This window comes from Seriola dumerili, unplaced genomic scaffold, assembly GCF_002260705.1.
Source record: "Seriola dumerili isolate Sdu_G_001 unplaced genomic scaffold, Sdu_1.0 BDQW01000590.1, whole genome shotgun sequence".
Taxonomy (NCBI): Eukaryota; Metazoa; Chordata; class Actinopteri; order Carangiformes; family Carangidae; genus Seriola; species Seriola dumerili.
Window position 1 is genome coordinate 67,855 of NW_019174845.1, and position 26,032 is coordinate 93,886.

At 40.6% G+C, this 26,032-nt stretch overlaps 2 protein-coding genes across 2 annotated transcripts in view; both read right to left on the reverse strand.

Moving 5' to 3' along the window:
• Positions 1-12,377, reverse strand: part of LOC111236169 (myomegalin-like) — a 30,768-nt gene extending 18,391 nt beyond the window's left edge. The window contains exons 1-17 of the mRNA XM_022764820.1: positions 12,325-12,377; positions 9,227-9,282; positions 7,731-7,792; positions 6,866-6,976; positions 6,286-6,362; positions 6,010-6,133; positions 5,692-5,870; positions 5,448-5,595; positions 5,177-5,230; positions 2,086-2,205; positions 1,843-1,962; positions 1,594-1,686; positions 1,165-1,383; positions 856-1,026; positions 656-766; positions 438-575; positions 114-293 (exon numbers count right to left, since the gene is read on the reverse strand). Of these exons, the coding sequence (XP_022620541.1) occupies positions 114-293; positions 438-575; positions 656-766; positions 856-1,026; positions 1,165-1,383; positions 1,594-1,686; positions 1,843-1,962; positions 2,086-2,205; positions 5,177-5,230; positions 5,448-5,595; positions 5,692-5,870; positions 6,010-6,133; positions 6,286-6,362; positions 6,866-6,976; positions 7,731-7,792; positions 9,227-9,282; positions 12,325-12,377 (2,016 nt within the window). The remainder of the gene's footprint in view (positions 1-113; positions 294-437; positions 576-655; positions 767-855; positions 1,027-1,164; positions 1,384-1,593; positions 1,687-1,842; positions 1,963-2,085; positions 2,206-5,176; positions 5,231-5,447; positions 5,596-5,691; positions 5,871-6,009; positions 6,134-6,285; positions 6,363-6,865; positions 6,977-7,730; positions 7,793-9,226; positions 9,283-12,324) is intronic.
• A 4,517-nt stretch (positions 12,378-16,894) lies between these two features.
• LOC111236173 (collagen alpha-1(XXVII) chain A-like) overlaps positions 16,895-26,032 on the reverse strand; it is an 88,433-nt gene continuing 79,295 nt past the window's right edge. The window contains exons 33-61 of the mRNA XM_022764825.1: positions 25,059-25,112; positions 24,541-24,594; positions 24,368-24,421; positions 24,001-24,054; positions 23,761-23,868; positions 23,591-23,644; positions 23,368-23,475; positions 23,180-23,233; positions 23,022-23,075; positions 22,472-22,528; positions 22,310-22,363; positions 22,168-22,221; positions 21,992-22,045; positions 21,392-21,445; positions 21,040-21,147; positions 20,749-20,856; positions 20,433-20,540; positions 20,231-20,284; positions 19,047-19,109; positions 18,909-18,962; positions 18,787-18,822; positions 18,651-18,668; positions 18,499-18,534; positions 18,366-18,392; positions 18,171-18,221; positions 17,910-18,078; positions 17,707-17,816; positions 17,375-17,593; positions 16,895-17,232 (exon numbers count right to left, since the gene is read on the reverse strand). Of these exons, the coding sequence (XP_022620546.1) occupies positions 17,086-17,232; positions 17,375-17,593; positions 17,707-17,816; positions 17,910-18,078; positions 18,171-18,221; positions 18,366-18,392; positions 18,499-18,534; positions 18,651-18,668; positions 18,787-18,822; positions 18,909-18,962; positions 19,047-19,109; positions 20,231-20,284; positions 20,433-20,540; positions 20,749-20,856; positions 21,040-21,147; positions 21,392-21,445; positions 21,992-22,045; positions 22,168-22,221; positions 22,310-22,363; positions 22,472-22,528; positions 23,022-23,075; positions 23,180-23,233; positions 23,368-23,475; positions 23,591-23,644; positions 23,761-23,868; positions 24,001-24,054; positions 24,368-24,421; positions 24,541-24,594; positions 25,059-25,112 (2,175 nt within the window). The 3' untranslated portion in view covers positions 16,895-17,085. The remainder of the gene's footprint in view (positions 17,233-17,374; positions 17,594-17,706; positions 17,817-17,909; positions 18,079-18,170; positions 18,222-18,365; positions 18,393-18,498; positions 18,535-18,650; positions 18,669-18,786; positions 18,823-18,908; positions 18,963-19,046; positions 19,110-20,230; positions 20,285-20,432; positions 20,541-20,748; positions 20,857-21,039; positions 21,148-21,391; positions 21,446-21,991; positions 22,046-22,167; positions 22,222-22,309; positions 22,364-22,471; positions 22,529-23,021; positions 23,076-23,179; positions 23,234-23,367; positions 23,476-23,590; positions 23,645-23,760; positions 23,869-24,000; positions 24,055-24,367; positions 24,422-24,540; positions 24,595-25,058; positions 25,113-26,032) is intronic.

The window sequence follows — 26,032 nt, forward strand, 5'->3', positions numbered from 1 at the left end:
CTCACAGAAACATCAAATGATAAACAGCCCAGGTCTGACTGGTGAAAAACCACCACAAAACATATCTGCATATACAACTGGGGGTGTGTGAGGGTGAGTATTTGTCAACTAACATCCATGTCCTTTGTCTTGCCCTCCAGAGAAAGCTGTAGCTGGCTGATGATGGAGTCCTTCTCCCTCAGTGATCTGTTCAGGTTATCTTCTACATCTTGCTTGGCTCTCTGCAGGTTTTTTAGCGTGTTTGCAAGATGCTGCAGCTCCACATCCTTCTCCTTGATCAGACTGTCAAAACTCTACAAGGAGAGGAATGAGCAAACAGATACATTGAACTGAAGTCAAACCTCCCAAAAATATTTTCATTACTTCATTATTTACAAAGGCAAAGGGCTAATTTCTGGCCTCAGTTTCTGATATTTCCTCCGGTGATAGCTACTCACATTGATGGTTTCCTCGTTGTGAGAGAGTAAATTATTTAGCCTATCCAGGTCTCTTTCTTTCTCCCTTAGAGACAGCTGCAGCTGGTGAATCTCATTGTCTTTCTCCTCAATGGCAGCAAACTTCTCATCCAGTGCTTGCTGTGAGAAAGCAAACAGAAGAATGTCAGAATCAAATTATAATTACCATGATGATAAGATTACACAGAAGGAATGCACACCTCCAGGGCTTTCTCCTTTTCCTTCAGTCTTTGCCGCAGCTTGGAAAGCACATTATCATTTCCTCCAGGGCTTTTGCTTTGCTCAAAGTCTCTGACCATGTTTATGTACTCCTGATGAACACAAAGAAAAAGCATTAATACACACAAAATATTTCATAATTTGGCATAGAATCCTTATACATTTAATGTTGTTATGTCACCTGTAGCTGCTGCTCTTTATCAGCCAGGGTGGATGTGAGCCGTTGGATGGTGACCTCATGTGCCTGCAGTTTCCTTTTGGTTTGATCCAGCAGCTCCTGGTACTGCTGCTCCAGAGCGCTCTCCCTCTCCCCAATCTCACCACTTAGCTTCTTCAGCTGATTGTTGAGATCCTGGTGGAGGAAATGATAATACTGTCACACAAAAGCTGATATTTGTATGGGAACAGATTGCTAAAAAGACGATTTAGAATGCCAAATGGCTTTACTGGAAATATTCACTAGACAACTACTGTCCTCCTGCTGTCTTACATTCAGGGCCTTGTCTCCTTTCTTCTTCTGCTGTTGTAAGTCCTCCAGTTCCACCTCTAGCTGTTCCTTTGTTTGCTGCAAGTCAGCCAGCTCTTGCTCCTTCCTGTCCAGTGCTCGCTGTAACTTTTGGGCTTCAAGCACCTTGGCATGGTGTTCCCCCTGGAGTTGGGCCAACTCTGTTTGCTTTTCCATTAATAGGTTTTGGTGTTCCTCTACTCCCTGGGGGAGATATACAAAAATATTTATCTTTTCAGAGACTGCAATCTGTATTTGCCTATAACATAGATTCTCTTTAATGTTTCTTTAACACACAGTTCCTAACCTCTTAGCAATATAGTCTATGAATACATGCAGAGCAAGGAGTTATTAACATTTACATGATCACACAGAGTCAAGGTTTGGCACTGTCTAACAAGGTGCAGAGCTTGCCTGGTATTTCTGCAGTTGGGCTTTATGTGCCGCCTCTCTAGCCTTGGCCAAAGCATCATCCCTGTCCTCAATCTCATGACACAGTTCTGCAATCTGCGCAATACACAGAGAAAGACAGACAGGTTGGTGTTAGAGCATTGCATAACAGAGACTAGGGAGACCACAGACAGGTGACGTCTAGTCACATTTAATAACAGCTGTTACAATGACTACAATAAGTCAAATTTGTGATGATAGAATCAAACTTACCTCTTTTTCCTTTTCTCTGAGGACCTGACTCAGCCCCTGGATTGTTTTGTCTCGCTTCAGAGCATTTTTCTTCTCCAAGTTGAGTTCATTCTCCTTCTCCTCCAACTCCCCCGACAAGGTCTGTTTACATAAAATTAGGATTTCATAAAAAAAGAAAAGAAAAAAGAAACCTCTCTATCTAACACAAAAATTATTTTGGCAAAATGTTTTAAATATTTTATTTATATAGTCGTCTCTGTGTACCTTGTTCTGAGTCTGGGTATCCTCCAATGTTTTTGTCAGGTTCTCATTGGTGCTTTTTGCCTGTGTGAGCTCTTCAGTCAGGTGCTTATTGACGGACTCCAGTCGGCTAACCTCACTCCTCTTCTCAGCAAATCCAGAGAGCACACAAACACAGGAAGGGAAAAGGAAACTGAATTAATACTTGCAAGTATGTATAGCATCAAAGCTGTTGTCTGTAACAGCATATTACCGGTGGCACAGTGGTTTGCCCAGCTGGAATTACTGAAAAGAACTACCTCCACTCTGACAGAGGTGTATTCATCATCAAATTCCTCTGTAAGGTCGTGCAGAGACTTCCATTCTGCCTCTCTGTGTCTGCGCTTGGCTCTGGGGTTGAGGTGGCCAGTACTTAACCTCTTCAGGACAGGGATTCGGCTCCCTGCAGGGGCAGGGACTTGTTGCTTGGAAAGGCAGCGTAGGAGCTGGATCAAGTCAGAGATCACAGATGGCTGACTTGGGGAGCTGTGGAGCAGTGCTCTGGCCTGAACCTTTCCTCCTGGGTCACCAGTGGCACCATGTCTGGCAACAAACACCTTGGGCTCCCTGAGTTTTAGTTTGGGTGGAGGATCTGGAGGAGTGTCTGAGGAAATCTCTCGATTCAGGGATTGCAGGGATGTGGAAAGACCTCTGAATCCAGGTCTAGGCAGTGTGCCCTTACGTTGGACCAGGTCAAGGTATATGCTCTGTGAACGCTGGCGTGTGCCTCGGAGACCAAAGCTCTTCATAGAGCCATCAAGCCATGCCCCTGATCCAAGCCTGCTGCTCCTGAGGCCTGAGCGCCCTAGGAATGCCTCTCTACTAACAATTCTATCCAGACTCACACACCTTCTCATGCGATTCTCCAAGTAACCACTTCCAAGTTCCCTGAACTGTTGTCCTTCAGACGACAGCTGACATACAGCCTCATCATCAGGTGGCGTCTTGCAACTGGAGCTCTCTCCATCATTCTTGTCCAAGCTTGGGTTGTTTTTCTTGTAGACATGGACGATGCACTGGATCAGGTGTTCTTTCTCTGCCTGCAGCTTCTGGACTTGACTGTTGTGTTCATCCTGCAGCTGGCTGATGTTAACATCACACTGCACCACCTTCTCCAACTGGAAAACACATTTCCCACAGAGGAACTCTCCACGACCATCACGAGTCACCTCCCAGCCCAGCACATGGGACAAGATGATTTGTAGCTTCCTCTGTGCTGACGAGCTGAAGATCCAGCGACACTGGCTACCAACCAGACGAACACCACATATACGACACGGGTCCCTCATGGCACCTTATATCTTCCAGACTCACCCACTTGATACAAGTCCAAAAAGCCTTTCCTTGAGATACAAACTGTCCAGTGACCTAACGGCCGTCAGCCTGCCAGCCATGGAAGAGACATCTATCATTTTCCCTCACTGCATCAGCAAGAGAAGCACAGAGTGCAGAGTGCTGTAAGCCCTAAGCCTTTGATAATCCCTGCTCCCGCCTCTATTCCACTCTCCCCCACGCATTCAATCAGATCAAATCCTCTAGGACCGCTGCAGTGATCTGTGTTAGGGCCAGTGCCAGACCATCTCTAGAAAGCCTACTCCCAAATTCCATGATGAGGACAGCGGGTATGAAGGTATGAAGGTCAGCTCCAGGGGACTGGTAGAGATCATAGCAGCCAGTCATTCTATACAGACATATAGCTCATCCTGACTGGCAGTACATCTAAAATCACCTTTAAGATTAGAGGTGTTTTCTGGCAACCATTGCTGTCGCACATTCCATTACGCCTCTGTCACAGAGAGAGCACTGGAAGTTTTGTCATCCCCAAAAACATCCCTGGTAGACACATTTTCCCTGTCTTCAAAATCCTTTGCACTACATGCAGTACATTCTTTTGTTTGCTCAAATTTGACAAAAATTAATAAATGGCACCGTTTTGTTTTGTTTAATAAAGAAGGGTGGCCATAAATAACTCTCAGAGGAACTGTCTCCAGACAGCATGGTAATCCAGTCTTAACACCGTGACCTGAGTCCAGACGGCAAGGCCTGACAAAGAACCATGGATGGACACTGCCCAACTAACAGCTTTCTACCCTGAACATTAGCAAAGCAGTACTTTCACCAACAGCCTGCATAATGCTCTGATGACCACTTTCAAAGTGCACTGCAAAATGCCCATTGTGTCTCTACACAATGGGCATTTCTAAAACTTTATCTAAAGTAACAAACTAGGTTATTTAGACATTTAACTACCATGCATCAAACACTGAAATACATCATATCAGCCCAATCCAAACAGTTTGCATTTAATGTTAAGAATATGTCATAACATTCAGCCTCCAGACATAGAATCTAAAACCATATAACTGATATAAAGACTATAAAGACAGGGATAGAAGAATGACTTAAAAATACTCCATTGCAGGTTTACTAAGCTGTTATTTACAGGATTATGGGATATTGGGAGATTACTCTTTACATTACAAACATCAGTCTAATGTCAGGCAAAACAAGTGATCATCAAGGAGCACCAACAGAGACAATTCTGACTGCTCCAAACTCCGTTCTTTCCCTAATAGTAATAATGTTGTAAGCTTCCTGTTGTGAAACCAACATTTGACATTTCATTAAAGCCCCAAGGTTACCACAGGAAGGTGAAAGCACCCTGTCTCCTTACCGAAGCATGGAACAAAAATAAAACTGTCAACAGAAAAACACAGACGATCCTCTGAAGTCGACAGCGTCTACTCTGGCACAGCACAGAACATAAACTATGGTCATCTGATGGTCTTTGAATGTTTGGGTTTGAAAGACATTTATGCACATCTGAATGAGTTAGCTTTTGTTTGAGGCAAGAATGATATCCCAATAAGTGATATAAAAAGTCTTCCAATGGGAATCACTAAAACAGCCAAAAGATCTTAAAAAGAAAAAAGAAAAAAAAGAAAAAAAGAAATTTGGAAAGAAGCCAAAAGAAACAGAGTCTAAATGGTCAGCCAGAAGTCAGGGTCACTGTGCATTAATCATTTTATGGTATAACATGCACATTTACAGAGTAAAAAATCCAAATAACACCAACCTGATGGTCGGGTTGCCTTTTGTCCTTCTCGCTATGTAGCTCGTCCCTCAGTGCCTAAAGGGAGACAGTCAAAGGTCACTCTGATGTCTTTTCATATTTCAAGTAGTGCTGAATTTAGTGACTGGAATTAAAGTGGTAATAAAATATTTTTTTCTGAATATGCTGTATATACTCTTAAAACAAGGCAACCAATGAATGAAAATAATTTTGTGAGTTTTGTCATAATTACAGAAGGAAGTTCCAAATCCTTATCAAGATATGAAAGTCGTACCTCAAGTTCCTGATCTTTCTCGGCAATGAGATTAGACAGCTGTTTAACACAGTCAGCTGATGGCGCATCAGTCTGTTGGTCTGCACTTTTATTCTGATGGATCAAAGCTTCCTGGTTCTTTAACGTGATCTTGAGCTGCTCTATAATACTGGTGTGAGCAAAGAAAAATATTGGAAACCCTTAGTTCTTCATACAATAAAAAAAAATGAATGAATGTGTCTGTGCTCATCTCTTGTGTTCCTACTTGTCTTTCTCCTGCAGGGCCTGCTGCAGGTCCTGGACTGGGCTGGGGACTGGGACAGGGGTGAAGGTGCTTGGTGGACCCATGGCTTGGAGCTGTTTCTCCATGTTAATGTTCTTACGCTTTTCCTGCTCAGCAATGGCTGCCATCTTCACGACCTCTTCCTCTGCTGTTCGCAAAGACTGACAAGAGGCAAAAACACCAAGTGAGAATCTGCTCCAGCAATTACCACCAGTGGTGACTGTTATGAGTGTCCTACCTTGGATAACTTTTTAATGTACTGCATACTGGTCAAGAGACTGAAATCATTTTCTGACTCACCTGTTCCAGGTCAGCTATCCTCTTGTTAAATGCGTCTCTAAGTGCATCCATCTCTCTCTGAGCTTGATCTCTCACACGCTGGGGTTCTCCTGATTCACGACCAGCCAGACTCTCCAATGCTTTCCTAAAAAAAACATTCAAAGGGAGATTAGCTTAGTGTGCACATACATTTTCAGCACTAGGATTCCACAACATCTACCTGCCACCTGAAACGACAACAAAGGTGAACCTAGCCGACATTGTACACAGTAGGATTGTATAGGGAACAATACTTACGATGCAGACACAAGTAGCTCCTGTTTCTCTGCCAGTTCCCTCTTCATAGACTCCAACTCCACTTTCAGCTCAATATTCTATAAAACAGAAAACATTCAGTCCATTATAGCACAGGTCCGACATCTGGAGGCATCACAAAAACACTGGCACAAATGGTGAAAAGATATTACAGAGATTTTTGAGGTGCATTGTTAATTAATATGACCAATTTAATAAAGCTCAAGGTTTATCTTGGAGTGTGTACATAAAGATAACATTCTTACATGACACTTCACTTCTCAAATTCAATGGGAAAAAAAAGAAGATAAGAAACACAAGTGGCCCTAATGAGATTCCAATGGGCTTACATCTCACTCCAAAACAGCAACAATGAAAAGGCAGACGGCTGTTCTAAGATCATAAAAGTGGGATTTTAGTTGAACAAAACCCAGCTGTTGTTGTGGCTGAAGTTGTGATCTCATTTAGTCCCAGTAGGAAACGCTGAGTCACATGCAACATGAGGCACTGAGGGGCAACATATGTGTATGACAAAGACATAGAGGCTAAGGCACATTTTTGCATATTAAAGTAAATACAACACCGTTTTGAATATGTCCTCAGTGGAGTCGTCACATTTCTGCTGGATGCGCTCCTCCATGAAGTAAATGCGCAGCTTCAGGTTGAAATTCTCTTTCTTCAGAGCTGTGATTTGCTGCAGATTAAAGTATTGCATTTTAATATACAGCAGGAAAATAATTGAACAATAAAAAACATTTTTATTGAAAAAGTTGAATTTTAGTCTCTGTCTAGTCCCACATTAAATTGGACTTTCCTTTACTTATGTCCAATGATAAAAAAACAAGGCTAAGACAAATAAGTCTGGTTCAAAGATTAACAGCAGTCCAGCACATTATCTGGGGAGAAACCAGGACGACATGTTTACATGGCAGAAGATGACCATGGGTATGGTTATTGTTAAAATGAAGGGAGGCCTTCTTGCCTGTATGTGTGTTTGGGTGCGTATGTGTGTGAAGTAGACTGTGCATCATTGTGCTTCAGGCTCAGAACAGCATACATCTGGTAATGGGGGTTGGGGTTGACTGTCAAAGGGAGGAGGTAGAAGTCTAGACCCCTCCGTAAACCCCTAATCGTGCAGCCAGCACAAGCCAAAAATCTGAGCATGCATTCCACTCAAATGCTGAAATATAGGCTTCAGCCTACCTCAATCCTCCTCCTACAAACGCTCTTCATCACTAAATCTCCATAAATGGTCAGCATGGCTTGGTTTTAGTCAGACCGAGGATCAGGTTTAATAAATCCTAATAACCTGTTTGTAGTGGTGGGGTAAAGCTGACCGCATAACCTCATACTTACAAGCTCAGTCACATTAACTCATAAAATGCAACGAGAAGCCTATACCAACAAGTTATATATAAAATATAACCTTGATGATACAAATCACTCACATTCTCATAGTCCTTCATGGTGAGAGCTTTGATAGGGGACATCTTGTCAGGGAAGGTTGGAGCTGTAAAACAACAAAGTATTAGATATTTACTCATTTGAGTCACATCTGCTGAACAATAGAGTCTCTATGACATGAAGAACCTTCTCTGCTTACAAGAACAACTCATACTCTCAGCTCTCTTCAGTCTGTTTATCTAAGAGAGATGGATAGAACGAGAAAGTAGTCTTGTTTTTCAATGCAGAGACATCAGAGGTGAGACCGTTCCTGGAGAACTGCCCTGTTCAGACCGGCTGAAAGCAGCACACAGCTGATCATGTAACACTCGTCAACAACACATTTCACAACACTAACTCCTGATTCATAGTTTGATGGCCTAACAGGAAAAGCTCCATCATCGCTCACACTTGCAGTACCAGTTGAGTGTTGATGTACATTTTATTTCCAAATTAGAGATGTTGATTTTGTGAATGTTGCAGAATAGTGCATTCAAATAAACATAAATCTAGACCTCACTTTAAAATACCCTCTTTTAAATTACTCTCTTAATTCCTGGATCTAGTATAACTGACAGTGCTGACAGAACTACTGAGGCCACCATTGAGGAGAAGCTAAGAGTAGGCAAAAGTGGAAGATGGGTAGCTAGCTAGACAGCAGAAGGAGCAGGTGATGATGCCTGCTGCCATGGATGGAAATGTGACCCTGGGGTTACAGTAGATTCAAATTCTATGATAGTTCTGTATTTTCTGCTTGGGGCTTCAATTGGGTATTTTGAAGTAGGCATGTGCAGCAATAACTACAGGGAGGGTTCAGCTACAGTATATTACCTCAAACCCAGTTTGGCATTTGAAAATTGTAATTTCTTGTTACTGATTGGCCGTATACCAATACCGTTATATTAAGCCAATTTATTAGTCTAGTTCTAATCATTTTATAGTCAAATTTATTGTTATAAATGTTCTGTTTTTGGCTACACAACATATTGAATAGCTGATGGATCAAGGTACTTGATGACATTGCTCTAAAAGTCATGAAAATTCAATATCACTATATAGCAATCCTGCAATATTGACTACACAACAGCTGCATACATACACATACATACCAGGCTGAAAACAATGTTACTTTTTAGCTGAAAGATCCAATCATAATACTGCAGTTGTCAGTGTTTGCCTTGATGTCACTATGCGTTTATCCACACAGCTGACTTGACAGAAAGCCACAGATGCTGACCTATATCTATAAATTAGTTGCTTACTGTCTTGTATGTATTGGTCCAACCCTGAGTATATGTAGGCACACAACAAGAGCATGAGAGTGAACTAGAAATGGGATTAGCTAATTAAGATCATCCAGCAATCCCTCATCACAGCTTTGGAGACACAACTGGGGGAGGAAACAGCAACGATTCAGCAGCAGTATTAATTAATACACAGGGGAGAGTCACACCTGAGCAAGAGAAAGAACAGTGAGAGAACAATAGAAAGTCTTCTGTACCTGTCATGCTGTCTGTAGAATATTCTCCAGCATCTATGGAGTCTGGCAGTCTGCAGCTGGAGACAAAATCATGTTGTTAGTGATACAGCCTAATTAATAACCATGAATATTTAGAAAAGGGATCATCAGTTCATTGTACACACATACACTGATTGTTATGGTTTTTGAAAAACACCAATGCGAGGTCTTTATGCATTACTCACGCTGGCCAGTTCCACTGAGCCCTAAGGACGCTCCAAAAATAGCTTAAGAATGACTCTCTGCTTCATTTACATCCACTCTGGCAGAGCCTCTTCTCAGTGTGTGTATATATGTGTGTGAGTGAGTGTGAGACCATGTGCCAGTGGCAGCCTAGCTCTCATGTTCAGACAGAGGAGGAGAGAAAAACAGACAAACCAGTGGACGGAGAAGGCTTTCATTGGTAGACAAGTAGACTACTGTGGCTCTGATCAGCTAAGCATCACACAGTGATGGGACAGTGGCGTCACTCACAGACACAGTACAATGCACCAAACATCAGCAACACACATCTGGATCACAATGACACTAAAGGAAGAAGGGCTGCACTGACACAACAGAAAAGCATCACTTGCACATGTAGTAATGCCAGTTATCAAAAATGAGAACAAATCTCTTCTGGCAAATCTGTTTTAAGAGGGAAATTACTAGCACAAACAAAAAACATGAACCAGTTGAGTCCAAGCTCATGTTCCTCGACCTCGACCTTTGTGTCTAATAATATGATGTCCTGCATTGAATAACTTCCTCCCATACCTCCCCTGGCAGTGGAAGCACAGTGGCTCTGCTGCTTGTCTAGTATATTTTCAGCACAGATCTACAGGTCCATATTTCTATTTCTTTCTTTTTTATTTGTCCACAAATTGATATGTTGGATGTTTTTTTTATATAGAACTTAGTAGATTGTTCTATATGTAAAATGCCATTACTATAAAATGATACAATAACATTGGAAGATGTCTGCACAATTTACCTCTTTGTAAAACAGGACTTGTTTAATTATCATTTCAGAGTTATTTAAAACTGCAAGTTATATTGCTATTTGGTGTTTCTATTGAAAATTTGATGAGTCAGACAAATATGATTCTTGATCCATTTGTTTTGCTTTAACACCCAGCACACTATAAAGTTAACCACCATGAACCAACATGTCACATTGGAGTAAAGGAGGTACAACACCAACTGAAATTACTTTGCCACCTTGCACTTGTATTCCGGCTTTTTGATGCTTATCAACACTTTAAAAATGATTTAATGTAAAAATGAGTCAACATTCCTTGTTATACAAGGTGAAACAATAAAACATGGAGAACATGAGCAGCAAGAGCACAATAATCCTCCACAAAACTCTGAGGGTCAGTGAAAACGTGTTGATAATTCTTGCATCACTTAGGTTTCACATGCCAACCAACCCCTTCCTGTGTTAATGGAAAGGAAGCACTCTAAAACAAAAGTCATGATAAGAGTAAAAACACTAAACCTAAACATGTGGAACAACTTCCATAGCAACTGTCCCAAATGAAACGCCCTAATAAAGAACTGATGATATTAAAACACATCTGTCTGTGTTGTAGATGAAGTCAGTGCTGCAGTTCTAGTAACCCCTCCAGCACCCAGTGGAAACAATGCAAGAGCCTGTAAACAGTGACTTCCTCTTTTTTCTCACTTTTTTCAGCTGCTAGTGACAAACACGAAAGTAGCTCACAACAATATCACTTACAGTAATTAATGAAAACAACAATATGTGAAGCGACTCACAGTACTCAAACTGCCATATTTTTGAAACTAAAAGAGTAAAGTGAATCAGGTTTCAGAATTACCGAATAAGTAATTTACACCACACATATCAGCTAACATCTTCGATTACTGAGGCACGCTAACCACCTGGATGACCGCGTTTACACAACACAGCTGGGCTAGGAGATTTAAAAGGAGACTAACCAAGGACGCTACAAACTTAAACACGGAGATTGTATATAACTAGTTTTTCAGTGAAGCAGAAAGAGCTATAGACTAGCTATATTCAGCAGGCACTATCCACCAACAGCACTATAGAGCAGAGCTAATGCAAGGTTCACCTACCACAATCACACTCTTCTCTCGTGTCACGGAGAGGACGCGGGAAAAAAACAAAACAAAACAAATATGACATGTTAACTCCACATTTTGTGTAAAGAGTGCGGGGAGACGTTGCTGCTGCTGTCTGAACCCCGCTGTAAACTGGCTCTGATTATTTCCGCTTTCTTTCACTCTCTGTTTGACAGGTCAACAAGGCGACCTACCAAAGCGGTAATATCACAGCAACATCCAATGAGCTGAATATGATTTATAACGGTAATAACAAGTGGTAGTGTGTGCATGACAGGCGTCATGTACCAATGTTGCCACAGCACTCCTTTGTGTGAAGGAGGGGGTCATTTTGCTTTTAGTCCCCAGATCTTTTCTTAATTCAGTCTCCGTTTTTTGACAAAGTGAAACTTGCATCACACAACGACGTTATTTTCAGGTAGAAATGTTCGCTGGATATGATAACATATTTCTTAAATAAAAGAAACATTTTGTGTTTGAAAGAACATGATTTCCATATAGTCAGTCAAATATCTTACTGCAGACACAAAATGAACCTGAAGACGACGGTTACTAACTTAATGGCAGCTCACTAGTGGTTGGCTAGGCCAACTTCTTTGGTTTTTTCCAGAACAAATAACGAAACCAACACCACAGATAGCCAATGCAACACAATATTGGATGTAAAACTTATAATCCTCCAAATGTCAGATGACCTAACGTTACTCCCAAAAGAGAAATAAATAAAAGTAAATTCTTATTAAACCTAACGTTATAAAACTACACAATAAGCCATATGCAGCTAATTACTGGAGGTAAACCTAAAGTAACTTAATTCAGTAGCACTATATATGTAAGGCACAACAACTTGAGTGGTTCTGTGTTGTTCCAGTTAATAGCCAGGGCCCATGCAGCGGTAACTAGTCACTGCTCGGATTAGTGTGTTAGCTGTGATGTACAGCAACGCTACTACATGCTAGCGCTAGCTCGCTAGCTATCATTGGTCGTTTTACCTTCCGTTGATGTCAACGGGGAGCGTCACATCGTCCCCCACGACGGAATCCATTTTAGCGGTTCACTTATTTTATGTTCTCGCCACAATAATATGACATTTTACGGACCAGACGGTGTGTAAAGTTAAAGCGGGACGGGATTCAAAATAGTCCAGGCTACCGCCATCATGATATGGTAAACGTCACCACTGTGCACGTTGGAAACTGTTGCTGCCTTCAGGCTGTGTAGGAAATGTTTGAACTTACTACTGAAATCATGTAGTAGGTACCTCATAAAAGAGGAATACAACAATGTAAATTCATAATAACACATATTCTATGCTATGATTAGTTTAAGCTCCATGTCGATATTTGTTAAAAAATAATGCTAAAATGTAAGATTATTGTTGACGTCGTGTAAATCACACCATTTTTCCAACAGCTAGAAAGGCATCGTAACACAGGGTGGATACTGGGACTAAGCGATTGGCCAAAACAAACACTTTGGGGAGGTTCATAAAGGATCAAAAATAAAGACGCTGTCGGGTGAAGAATTTGCCTTTGGTTTCCAGCCAGCTCTGACTACATACCTTATGGACGAAGTTACGTATTTTTATTTACAGGGCCCAAAGATCCATATCATTTAGACCTATGAGGAATGTCATTTCAGAGTCATTCAGATTGTCACGAAACCGACCCAAAACTGGAAGTTTGGCATAAATAGTCAGCATAATTACTATTTACAAGAGAGAGACATAGATTTTAGGAAGTCTTTAAGAATGAGTGACTGAAACTTGAGACAGCTGACTTGTGTGTGTCTGTCTCTCATCGAAATGTTAAGAGTATGCTTCAATATAATGTGTATGTGTGTGGTGAGTAGGATGGTGGGCGTGTTGCATGGTGGGGCGGCATAATTAACACTTGCACCAATGAATGGGTTATTTATAACATTTGGTAGACATGCAGGCTACAATAATGACTGTAGTTTTAGCATTTTATCACCCATTTAGCAAAGTTCAGGAAAGGCCAAAAACATCCATCACTTCCTTGGTATTGAGCTGGCTCACCTACACATGAAATCAATCCAGACAACTATAGCGCCATCATGTGGTGTAACTGTTAATTTCAGTGGGGCTAGAGACAGTATTTTATTGTAGAGCGTAAAAGTAGTGTGATGTTTCACCAGGGAAGTGAATTTTTAACGTTGCAGATGTTAATCATATTGTATGTGTTCTTCCCTCCCATTTGCAGCATGTCAGTTTCTGTATCTACCCAACACACACTCCCACACACAACACTGGTGTCTCAGGCAAACACATCATAATAAGTTTCCATGAAACACCCACCACTCCCTTCTCTCATACAATTGGCTCAACCAAGACTGGATTACCAACAATGCAGACAGCTGCTCATGTGGTCACTTCACTGCATGTCACTTGATTTAGGTAATCTAATCAATTGCAAATTTGTGTATATATAATATTGTATAATATTGTATTATATATTTTATATCATTAAGTAATTTTGTGGCTCTGTCATGAAGAGGAGCCCTGTGTCAAAATCTGTCTCAAAGAGCCTTATCATTATTGTTTTTTTTTATCATCATAGAGGACATGTTCCTAATAAAGCTGTGGTTATTTAAGTATTTTTTATAGAATCAGAGTAGTTGTTGCAAAGCACTTAATAGAAACTTGAATTCAACACAGTACGTACACATTGTAGACAGGGCAGTAGTTGCAGGGTCATTAGGGACGCAACAGCAATTTTTTGTGTCCCAGGGTCCCCTAATCTGGCCATGTGCTCAACACCTTCTCAATCCCTCACAAGGCAATCCTGCTCTTAACTCTATGCTCAATCTTCTGTTTTTGAAGCACACTGGGACACAGGTATATGCTTCTGTTGTGACAGCTGTGAATCAAGTGGAGGAGGTGTTAATCTGTCAGCGTGTGGTAAAAAAGTTAAACCTGTCCATAGTCTCCTTATCCAGCAACAGTAAAATTACATGTTTATATAAAAGTGACAATATCATAGTTGTGTTGCAAAACCATCATCACAACTTGTTGCATTTGGTACCCATGTAAAAGTATTTTCTAAGTGAAGAAAAACTTCAGACCAGCTCTTCATTGAGCAAGAATGTGAAATTATGTTTAGTGTAACTGTCCGTTGTACCTTTAGAAATGTACTAGGATTGTAAATATTGAGAATTAGATCCTTGTATCTGTATTAATCTGCCTTCTGATGTTATGTCAAACTTGTGTAAGTGATAAAAATCCTCTATAAAATTATTTTATGCATCAAGTATTTGATTTGTTTGTAGGTATTTCAGCCATCTAAATAGTTGAAAAGTAATCATCCACATACAAATTGAAAGTATTTATTGAACAAATGGACACTGAACAATGAATAAAAAGTAAACAGATAAAGGATGTAGGCACCAGATATGGTCTTGTTTAGAGTTTGATGACTGTTGTATTTGGCTGATAATTCCAAAGATGTTTTTAATTATAAATGCAATAGAAAATCTTTGCTCCAAGTGATGTGTAAAAATGTGAGGTATTCTTATCTCGTTTTAATGTCTACAACAGATTTACAAAAAAGAAGAAACAATTTTCACATATTTGCATAATTCCTTAAAACACAAGTTATAGTATAGCACAGAGTCCTGGTACAGTACATGGCTGATTATCATAGAGGAAAAACAACATAAAGCAAAATAACAAAAATTAAAAAAATAAAAGATAATTAACATTGCAATAAATTTGTTCTCTGGAGCCCCAAATTTACACATAAAAAATCTATAAACTCCAAGACCAGTTGGGCAAACTGATATATAAAGATGTCAGAAAGAGTAGTATTGCTTCAACCAACAGAAATTTGCTCAGTCGGCAACCACGTTAACAACATTAAATAACATTAAATTAGCAAGAGGGGATCCACTGTATACAGCAAGGTTTGCACAATTATACACACTTGTGTCCAGCTACAACAAGAAACTTTTATTTAATCAAAACTATCTCCACTAGTTGTGTTTCTAAAAATATTACATACAGCTGTGGGGGGGGGGGCTTTGTACAGAGAATAAGAACTTTATTCTTTAAAAATACTTCAAACCCTGTGATTTATATTGGATATAAAAGGAGAATCTGTTTTTAGTTTTTATAGCTATCTCTAAAATATTTTCCCTCAGAATAAGCATTTCTTGTAATTGCAGCATTGAAAAAAAACAACAAAAAAAAAACAGTTTTGAATAAACAACAGATGGGTGACTATTAGGGAACTATGTAGTTTTGGATGGGATATTACCATTATAGTGCATTATGGAAGCTATGGCAATATATTATATGGACTTTTTTTTTTATTAATCTAAGCAAGCATGCACAAAAAACATCAGAATATTTTAGCAAAGTGGTGTAATTACAGCACTATGGTTAGCACCTTAGATAATTTACTTAGCACCATGCATTAGAGAGAGGGTGGGGTTAAAGATAGGGGTTTTATTTCGATTCCTGGACCCACTCTTCTCTCTCCCGTGGCTCAGTCTCCTCTAAGGATTGCCTGTATCTATAGTCTGTCTACTGTAAGTCAGTTAGAAGGAGAGACTCCTGGCCCCATGTGATGCTGAATATATAATAACATCTACCCTCCTATTTTTTTTCTTTTTTTAATATTTACGTAAGGAAATTATAAGCCTGATTTCACCCTCCACAGTTGCAGAGAAATTAATAAAACACTATTGAGAACTAGAGCTCCATGCTCTTGGACATATTTTTCCTCTGACCTTTAATCTCCACAACCACATATAATCTCCCTAATCATCAGTGGCATCTGGTTCAATAGTGTATGAATTAATTAGTATAGCAATTAATATTTAATGCACTGACTCTCTCCTTGTGGATGGTTTGTGTGCATTAGCTTGTGGCTTCAGATGTAACTTACTGCGAGCTGAGTGGATGCCACTGGTTTCTCCACATTTGGAAGGGAAACTGAAATCTCCCATTTGGAGTATTAGTGAATACAGATGTGATTTCTGCTCAATTTAAGCAAATGAGCCTGCCTCTGGAAAAACAAATTCACATGGGCAAGATTCACAAGGAGATGAGTACCAAAGGCAAATAAAATGGCACCCCTGAAAAATCCTTCCATATAAAGTTTAAAATATCAAATTATCTTCTTATTTTCTATTGCACTTGAAGATTATTTCTTTACATAAGATATACATGTATAAAAGTTAATAATAAGCATACTTATATATGTACATTTAACTGATCCCAATTACTTTAATTCTTCTCTTCTGACAGAATTGAATTCCTGGTATTTCCAAAAAAGTACACACAGTATACAGACTGTATACAGTTACAAAAATAAGTTACTATAATGTCCGCTGATTGACTTGGCCTTGGTCTCCCTTCACTCAGCAATGTTCCAGAGAGATTGTGTGGCATAGAGCCTTTTTTTTCCTCCAAGCAGGCGTACATGTGGAGATCCTTCTTGAAGAGCTTCAAGAAGCTTTTTGCCATATTGAGAAGCTATTAGTGCAAGAACTCCCCTGCTCCTCCTCAGCTCTTCTTGGTCCCCCCCAGCTTTCCATGCTTCCTCCCTCTGTGTCTGCAGTCCAATGGGAGTTTGGCAGAGTGAAGCAGGATCTGTTTGGGGGAGGGAGGCTTGTTCTCTCTTGGGCAGTTTGGATTTGAGGAGACAGCTCCGATCTCCACGTCTGCATGAAGGTGTCATCCAGGGGTGATGATCCATCCCTCCATGCTCAGAGAACTTACACTGCAGCCCTCACAGGAAGCACACAGGACCTACTTCTAGGTGGTAATGTGAGCCAGGAGTCGTGTTCGGGAGATTGTAGATGTCAACCACAGGGAGCAGGGTGGGGTCCAGGGAGTGGAACACAAAATGGGTCTGGTGCCAGCGACCATCTTTTATCTGAAACCCAGATAGACAATGCATTTATTAGTCTAAGGCAATATCATAATATAGTTTCGTATGTTATGAAGGTCTGAGAGTCAATAATGATACAAACTAAAAGCAATTAAACCAGATTTTGATGACAGAATCGTATTCCTACCCAGCAGGAGTCTTCTATGACTTCTGGCTCAAGATCTCCTCCCACCTCAAACACCTCCCCACTCCACGCCTTGAATCTCACAGACCCTTGGGCAGCCGGCTGATCCTCAGCTGACCTCCACACCGAGATGTTCAGGCAGTGGATGATGATGTGCTGCACGGCCTCTGAGCTCAGCAGGTGCAGGAAGTTCATCTGGACACGACCGACACTGATTGTTGGCTGCTCAAACAGGCAGAGGAGACACTGGTTAACAAGTCTATTATGTGCTTGTGTGTATAATATTTACCTTGCAGGCTTTGCTAACATCATTTGGGTTGTTGTGTCTTAAATACCTTGGATACTGTTATTGGTTTCAGACAAGTCTGTCCACCTCCAGTAAAGTTGCAGGAGACTTCTACTGTATCTGATGAACAGCCCAGGTTCGGGTCAATCCAATAAGTGCCTGAAAGATGCAAACACATTTGGGATAATTTGTATATCTAAACATAAAATGACTCTCCATCTTGTCTCCAACACAACACTCACACACCCTCACCATCGTTTAACCTCTGTTCACAGCTGTGCAGGTCCCTGCAGATGCGGGCTGGGTTGTCCCGAGTGCCCAGTGGGTTCTTCAGGCTCTGGATCAGGTTACTGAGGTAGTGGAGGGTCTTAAAGATCTCTGCGCCCTGGTCCAACATCGGCAGGTCCATCACTGGCCTATTCTAGAGGACGGACAAGAAAAAAGTCTGTACAGTTTTCAACAGTTTAGAAGATAGAAGAATACAGAGAAATATTGACATCATGCTCCACTAACCTCAGTCCTGAGGGAGGTGTGTGACTCCACAAACATGAGACCGTCTTCTTTCTGCAGCAAAATATAAATATATAAAATATTATAATCTTAAATTACTTCATCAGTGCCATTTTACGTTTCTGGATAACACAATACAGTATACTTTGACTACTGCTTATTGAATATAATGAAATCAGCAAAAATAACATGTCTTACAAATGATAGCGGGACACCCGGGGGACCCTAGAGGGCAGAAAAAAAGAATTATTCAGAAAATGAATCATGTAACTCAAAGATGACATTGTGTGTGTTTGAAATTTATTTAAACTTATAAAGGTGGAAAACCTACTGGAAGTCCAGGGGGTCCACGAGGTCCAGGAGATCCCTAATAAAGAAGAAAAACATACATGCTGGATGAGCTTATATATCGTCAATCAAGTGCCCACAGTAAAGTACAAATGATTTGTAACAACAGAAAAAGATAATGCTATGCAAACATACCCTTGGTCCTTGCAATCCCTGTAAGGAGAAAAAGCCAGGATATAGTCATTAAATATTCTTTCCACACAGTAGACAGTGTAAACAAAGTATATAAATCTGAAAAGCACAGATGTGGTAAGAGGTCAAGAAGACTCACAGTCTCTCCGCGATTACCCTTCTCTCCTCTAGGACCCTGCAAAGAGATGTGCACAATGAGTAATCTGAAGAGCAACAGCAGAGAGAAATGTCAAAACTTATGTTTATCTGTATAATACATACTGCGCTTCCATTGGGACCAATAATTCCCATAGGGCCAACTACTCCTCCTCTGCCCTGATGGAGAGAACAAGAGAAAAAGTATGAAACGGGGGTCTAAGTGCATTTCATCAATGTTTTTTCGATCACTAGTCTACTTACCATTGCGCCCTGCGGCCCCTTTGGTCCCCGTATGCCCTTTGGCCCAAAGTCACCTGGAGGCCCCTGAAATAAATATTTATACACACTTATCACACACCTGTTTAGAACTTTAATACCTCATGCCAGTTTTGTCTTTTTACACACTAACTCCTATCTCTAACTATATCTACAGCTCATTATGGAACATCTGACAGCACTAACTGTTTCCATGTTGAAGACAATGTTTCCAGCTGTCCTAACAAACATTGGCTTGGTTCTGTGATGTGATTTCAATTGAATACAATAGGTCTTTATTGTCACACAACCCAAGACACAGATGCAGGATGGATGCATGTGTCACATTATGACTATGTAAATCAAACTATAAAACCACTCTTAAAACTGGTGATTGTGGGGATTATAAGGAACAGATCGTGGGCAGGATGTGAGGAGAGATTTTGCTGGCTTGCTTCAAAGAGTGCTATTTGTAAATGGGATCTGGTGATGGGAGAGAAAAGCCTGTAATTTGGAAGGACTTGAGGACATTGTGCTGAAGCTGTCACATAGAGTAACTATCAATGTTTCCTCACTGGATAGTTATAGATAAGCTAATGTTAGTTTCTTTGATGTATGCGTAACATGAGATATGTAGTTGACACAGACTTAACACATCGAATAGACACGTGCAAACGTGTAATTACTGTCACTGATAAGCTCAGCTTAGCCAGGGACAGGTGTTGCAACGTATAGACTACACCTAAATCCCAAAACAAGTCATATTTGTTCTCTACTTAGAGACTAATCCACTATTTGGTAAGACTAAAGGTGGAAGTGGTAAAGCAAACTGTTTAGAAATGAAATAACTGTTCCTGAGTTTAGTTATGCCCCAAACTGACAGCTGAAAGGTTTTTGTTGTATGTTTTTGTATCTGTCTACACGGTATATGTTTAACTGTTTACCCATGTGTGCACTCTTTCCTGTCATCAATGTGTTTGTGAGTATGTGTGATTTACAGTGAGTGGACCATACTAATCACATTTGTGTGACCACAGTGAAGGAGCTGATTTCTACTTCTGTAATGATGAACAGGAAGGTGTTTCATGACCCATATGAGCATTATATTTTAACAGTGACATGTATGTTTGGTTTTTGTTTTTGTGCACACACATTGTGGAAGATGTGCTGCTGTTTGGTGCTGAACATACCCTTGGTCCAAAAACTCCCAGAATTCCTGGAAAACCTGGTTCCCCTGTATCACCCTAGACAAGAATGTAGTCCAGAATCAAAACCACATCATCTTCAAAAAGAAACTTACATAATGTCATGAAATCTCATCTTTCAAGATCGCATAGGTAAGTCATCGCCTGGATTATATATGTTTAAGTGTGAGTATGCGTTGCTGCTCACAGGTTGTCCTTTAGGTCCTTGGTCTCCCTGCGGCCCTGGCAGCCCCATTCCACCTCTAAAGCCTCTTTTCCCTAGAGGTCCATTCTGGCCTCGAAGACCCTGCTCACCCTGGATGGATGAATAAATGATCAAATGACTGAGTGAGGATCGCTCAAGGGCAGTTAAGTAAATATCTCTGCATTCATCGGATAATTAAAGCAGTCACAGTTATACATCACTCGCCTGGCAAGAAATTATATCTAAACTTACAACTATTCTACTTTTTATATATCGTTAACCAGAATGTGCCATACAGCATTCTACAATTCCCCTTTACCTTTGGTCCAATGCCGCCCTGATCTCCTGGGAGTCCTGGAACACCAGTTTTACCACGTGAGCCAGCTTTGCCAGGAAGACCAGCCTCCCCATCATCACCATGCTCTCCCTGGAGACATATTGAGAAAATAAGATGACAATGTCTGTTCATCACTTTGGTCCAGAGGAGAATATCCCAACATCTGCCATTAAATTCCTTTAATACATTCCTGCTCTCCACAGGATGAGACCTTTTCACTTCAGACGCTCTTTAATGAACAACTGATTATTAAGATTTCTTTGTTTGTCTCACCGGCATGCCTTTAAAGCCATCCTTCCCTGGGACTCCATCCACTCCGGGCACACCCTCCTGCCCCTCTCGACCCACCACACCTCTGGGACCGGAAAGACCACCCCCTCCCTGAGGAGAAGAGAGGACTTATCAGAAATCTACACCGAGCCTCGACAGTGTATGTTCATCTTTTTCATCTGTCTTTACTCAAGTAAATTTGCACAGAGAATTTTCCCCTGTCTGGGTTAATCTATATATGCGTCATTTCCAAGTATCTTTGTCATGGCTGAGAGTTTACAAAACATCTGCCTTTTGTATTGTAATACTGTAAGTCATTGAAGCAGGTGTGGATATCTGGAGAACTGTGACTTACCTCTGTTCCTCTGGTTCCTTTTTGTCCAATCTGACCCTTTTTGCCTTTCTGACCCTTAATGAAGACAGAAAATAGGTTAGAGGTAAAATTGATTATTATTGTCCCGTATCGTTGGTTGTCAGTGCCAATAACCACCAGTAACACTTTAACAGGTGCAGAAGTCTCTGGCTTTAAAAACCCACTTGCATGCTATTCAGTGAAGAAAGAAAATACTAGAAAATGACCATCATAACATTTACAGCAGTTCTCAAGCCACAAATAACAAATGACACCACAGTGCTTCTGTTATCACATTACATCCAGACTAATTCATGACCTCGTCACTAGTTGGATGTTTCTCTTGGCTCTTTGCAGTATTAGCTAACTTTGTCACTTTGCCAGAAACCTGCTAGTCAAGTGATCATCTTTTCCCTGGGTTAATTACTCAGTACACATTCAACTTACTCAGCCCTCATGAAAGGCTAAACAGTAGAAACAGCTGAGGGTTTGGACTGAAGCTAACGCAACACAGATGATAAATAGGCCTGCATATTGAACTATGACTCTTCAAACATTCACAGAAGCACAATCACAAAAAGTTTTTTATTTTGACTTCCTTACTTGATCTCCTTTGGCCCCTTTGTGTCCTTGCTGCCCGCGAGGTCCAGGATGTCCCTGAAATTAACAGTCATGTTAATGACAGCAAATAAAGACAACCTGTCTGAGCACGCCTGCTGGTTGTTTTTGTCGACTTAATGACAGAACTGTGTATGGAAATCACAAATTCTGACACTCACAGGTTGTCCAGGAGCTCCAGGTCTGCCTCTCTCTCCATCCACACCAATTTGACCCTGAGAAAGAGTAACAGAATGTTGACTAGACTTCATCAACCCAAATACTCTAAGTAATTGTAATATTATCTGGAGTGATGTGACTTACTTTGTACCCCGGATCTCCTGATTCCCCTCTCTCTCCTCTGTCACCTGGAGGACCCTGATGAAACAAGAAATATATCAGTGAACTGCAAATTATTTGAGTTCTCCAACCATATACCAGGCAAACAGCAGAAGGAGGGAGAAAAGTAAGTCGGGTGTGACTTACTATGTCACCTGGAGGACCAGGAGGACCCTCTACTTTCCCATCATCCCCCTGCTCGCCCTGCGGATGAAAATCAAAAGAATGGAAAATTTAGATGTTTTATAAAAGACACATATCCCTGATGTGTCAATACACTGTTTCTTCCTGTTGGAACATCTCCTAAAACGTTACATATGCTTCCTTTTAGATGGCTGATTATGATGTGTTATATATCAAAAACTCACAATCTCCCCTTGTGTGTAAAATAGGTTGATTCTACATTTGTGTAAAATAATAGCTGTGACATATTCACAGCATGTTGTCACTAAGGTATTGAGTAAACCAAAACAAGGTTGATCAGTATAAGCTGTCTACAGAGAGAGGTGCATTTTGGGATGCTTTTTTCATAAACATTTGCTGTTTCTGATCCACATTCAGCTGGTTTGTGGTAAATCCAAACTGTATGAAGGGAGAGTCTCTGGCTTCTGCTAGAAGAGACTTAGGATCTGACTTAAGGAAGAATAAGGAAGAATAATAAGAGAGCAGTATTACACATAAAGTAATTGAGGTGTACCTTTTCACCTTTTGGTCCTGGAGACCCCATGGGGCCCTGTGGTCCCTGATGGCCCTGCAAGAAATCGTTATGTGAAATGACTACAGCAAATGCAAATAGCCACGATAAGCTTGTTTAATGTTTAATGTCCACACTTACTTATGATAAGGTCATCTTACCTCATAACCTGCAAGACCAGGTTCTCCCTGTTGACCCATTCGACCAGGAGCTCCCTAAAGAGAGCAAGTGTCTTCAGTCACACTATGTTTAATTTGAAACATTAGATGCTGTTTTAACTTATCATGTGAAGTGCTTGTGATTTCAAAAGTGACTGATAAATATCTATATCATTACTGTTCCACTTTACCACGTGTCCAATAGTTCCTCTGGACCCCTTTGGCCCAACAAAACCCGGTGGTCCCGTCTTCCCCACTGGTCCAGTCTCCCCAAGGTGACCTTGATGACCTTTAGCACCCTACATATACGCACAGGATAAATTACAGAATAGTTGCATTTCTGTGTCACTGTGTGTGAATATTTCTGGATATGGACCGAATAAACTGTCATCAGACATGATTTGACATTAATACCTTTGACCCTGGTTTGCCTCTTTCCCCAATTTTGCCAGGTTTCCCCTCTGGACCCTTCAGAAAGAAAACAAAAGAAACAGATGAAGGAGAAATTTGAGAATCTCTGGAAGTCAGTCAGTGTGTGTGTGGGTGTGTGTGTGTGGATTTTAGCAGAAAGACAGGTGACTTACTCTGACGCCATTGAGTCCAGGACTTCCAGGTGGGCCCTCCTTTCCCTTTAGTCCAATTTCACCTTTTTCTCCTTTGTCGCCCTCCTGACCCATGTCACCTTTTTCACCCTGAGACACACACATAAAACATGACTTTTTAATAGTCTATACCTAAAAGATCTAAAAAGAAGGTTAATGTTATTTTGTTGTCTGCATATCCTAATAATACCTCATTACTGATATTTTGAAAAAACATCTCACCTTGGTCCCATCAGGACCAGCTGGACCAGCTTCTCCCTCTAGGCCTGGCTCTCCCTGTACACAGACAAACATTCATATATACACAAGTTAACAAAATGAACAGCTCCACCTGTTAAGAATGCTTAATATTCAATAGTTTAATGCTGATAAACGTACCCGTTGTCCTATCAGCCCCTGCTCTCCGATGTTCCCAGCAGCTCCAATGGCTCCCTGACACATACAGACAGATATTCAATTTTGATGTAAAATTATATCTTGCAAAAAAAAAANCACAGACAAACATTCATATATACACAAGTTAACAAAATGAACAGCTCCACCTGTTAAGAATGCTTAATATTCAATAGTTTAATGCTGATAAACGTACCCGTTGTCCTATCAGCCCCTGCTCTCCGATGTTCCCAGCAGCTCCAATGGCTCCCTGACACATACAGACAGATATTCAATTTTGATGTAAAATTATATCTTGCAAAAAAAAAAAAAAAAAAAAAAAAAAAAAAAATCTCTCCAGATAAAAACTGCAGCAATATATAGTCTCACCTTCTCCCCGGGCTCGCCTGGCAGTCCTGGTTCCCCCACCTTGCCTGGAGGACCCTTATTAATAAGTAGAAATTGGAGAAAGGAAAATGTTGAATGATTTTGGACAACATTTAAGGGCTAATGACTCTTTGGCATTAGATATGAACAATATGTCAGGGGTTAGTTCCATTACGTACTGTCATGAGACTGGAGAGAGAGACAGAGAAAGAGGACACCTTTGTAATGTGGGTTAATTAGTTTAATTGGACAGATTACTTCAATCAGAGAGCATTATTCACTGGGGTAGGGTGAACAACAGATGTCACATATTTAATCATTTAGTCTTCACAATACCCTTTGTGTGTATGTGCGTGTGCGTATGTGCGTGTGTGTGTATGTGCGCGCGTGTGTGTGTGTATGTGCGTGCGTATGTGTATGTGCGTGGAGGAACATCAACATCATCATGCATCTGGAATATGTGTTCTTACAGTTCATTTGCCTGAGCATGTGTGCGACTGTGTGTGTTTGCTAAGTCTCACCTTTTGACCTATTTCTCCCAACAGTCCCACAGTCCCTGGTGGCCCAGGTGGTCCCTATAGATGACAGCACAAATGTTTGAATGATTATAAAGATAAAAAACAACTTGGGATGTTTCACACTAACTAACATCAGATCTCATTTAATACATTTAATACAATAGGAGCTCTCTGGCTGATGTTGATTGTGGATGAGCCAACAGCAGATAAATCAGTGAACCATCTGTACATAGTTTGATGTTGAATGTAATGTGTCACTAATTATGCTCAAAAAACATTGATGCGCTGCCACGAATACTTATTAATATCAGCACATGTGAATGATGGTTGCTCCCCGGTTGACTTGCATCCAGTCCAAACAATAGTAATAATATAACAAAAGTCACCTGTGTGGTCTTTAATTCATACTGTGAAAGAAAGTAAACAACAGGGCTCACAACTGAATTGTCTATCAGTGAAAGCAGCTGTCCAGCACCACAGATGAGACAATGGAGACTCAATGAGAGGGAAAATGATCACTTTAACAATAAAAGGGGATTCATACGGGGAAACTCCACTTTAATGAACTCTTTGTTTACTGGGAGCCACAATGTGGCCTTCCTAAATGCAAAGTCGTCAACCAACTGTTAACAAAACACAAAACTGTGCAGCTGAAAACACACACTTTATAGCTTGTAGTGAACATGACCATGCACTTGCATATTGCCCATTAAAATAGTAATTACACCACTGCAAACCAAAATGCATTTGAAATTCAGTATTTCACATATTTGCTTTTACTATTGTTGGAATAAACAGTCTGCTGTCTGAAGTACAATACATCAGATATTAGGCCAGAGATCCATGTTTTATTTACTAGGAAACAGGAGGATAGTAGCTGATGATTCATTTAGAACAAAGAAAACAAAAAGGGAATGGGTGCATGTTCTAATGTGTGAGCTAATTCTCCATGCATGCAAGACACATTTTCTGTCCCT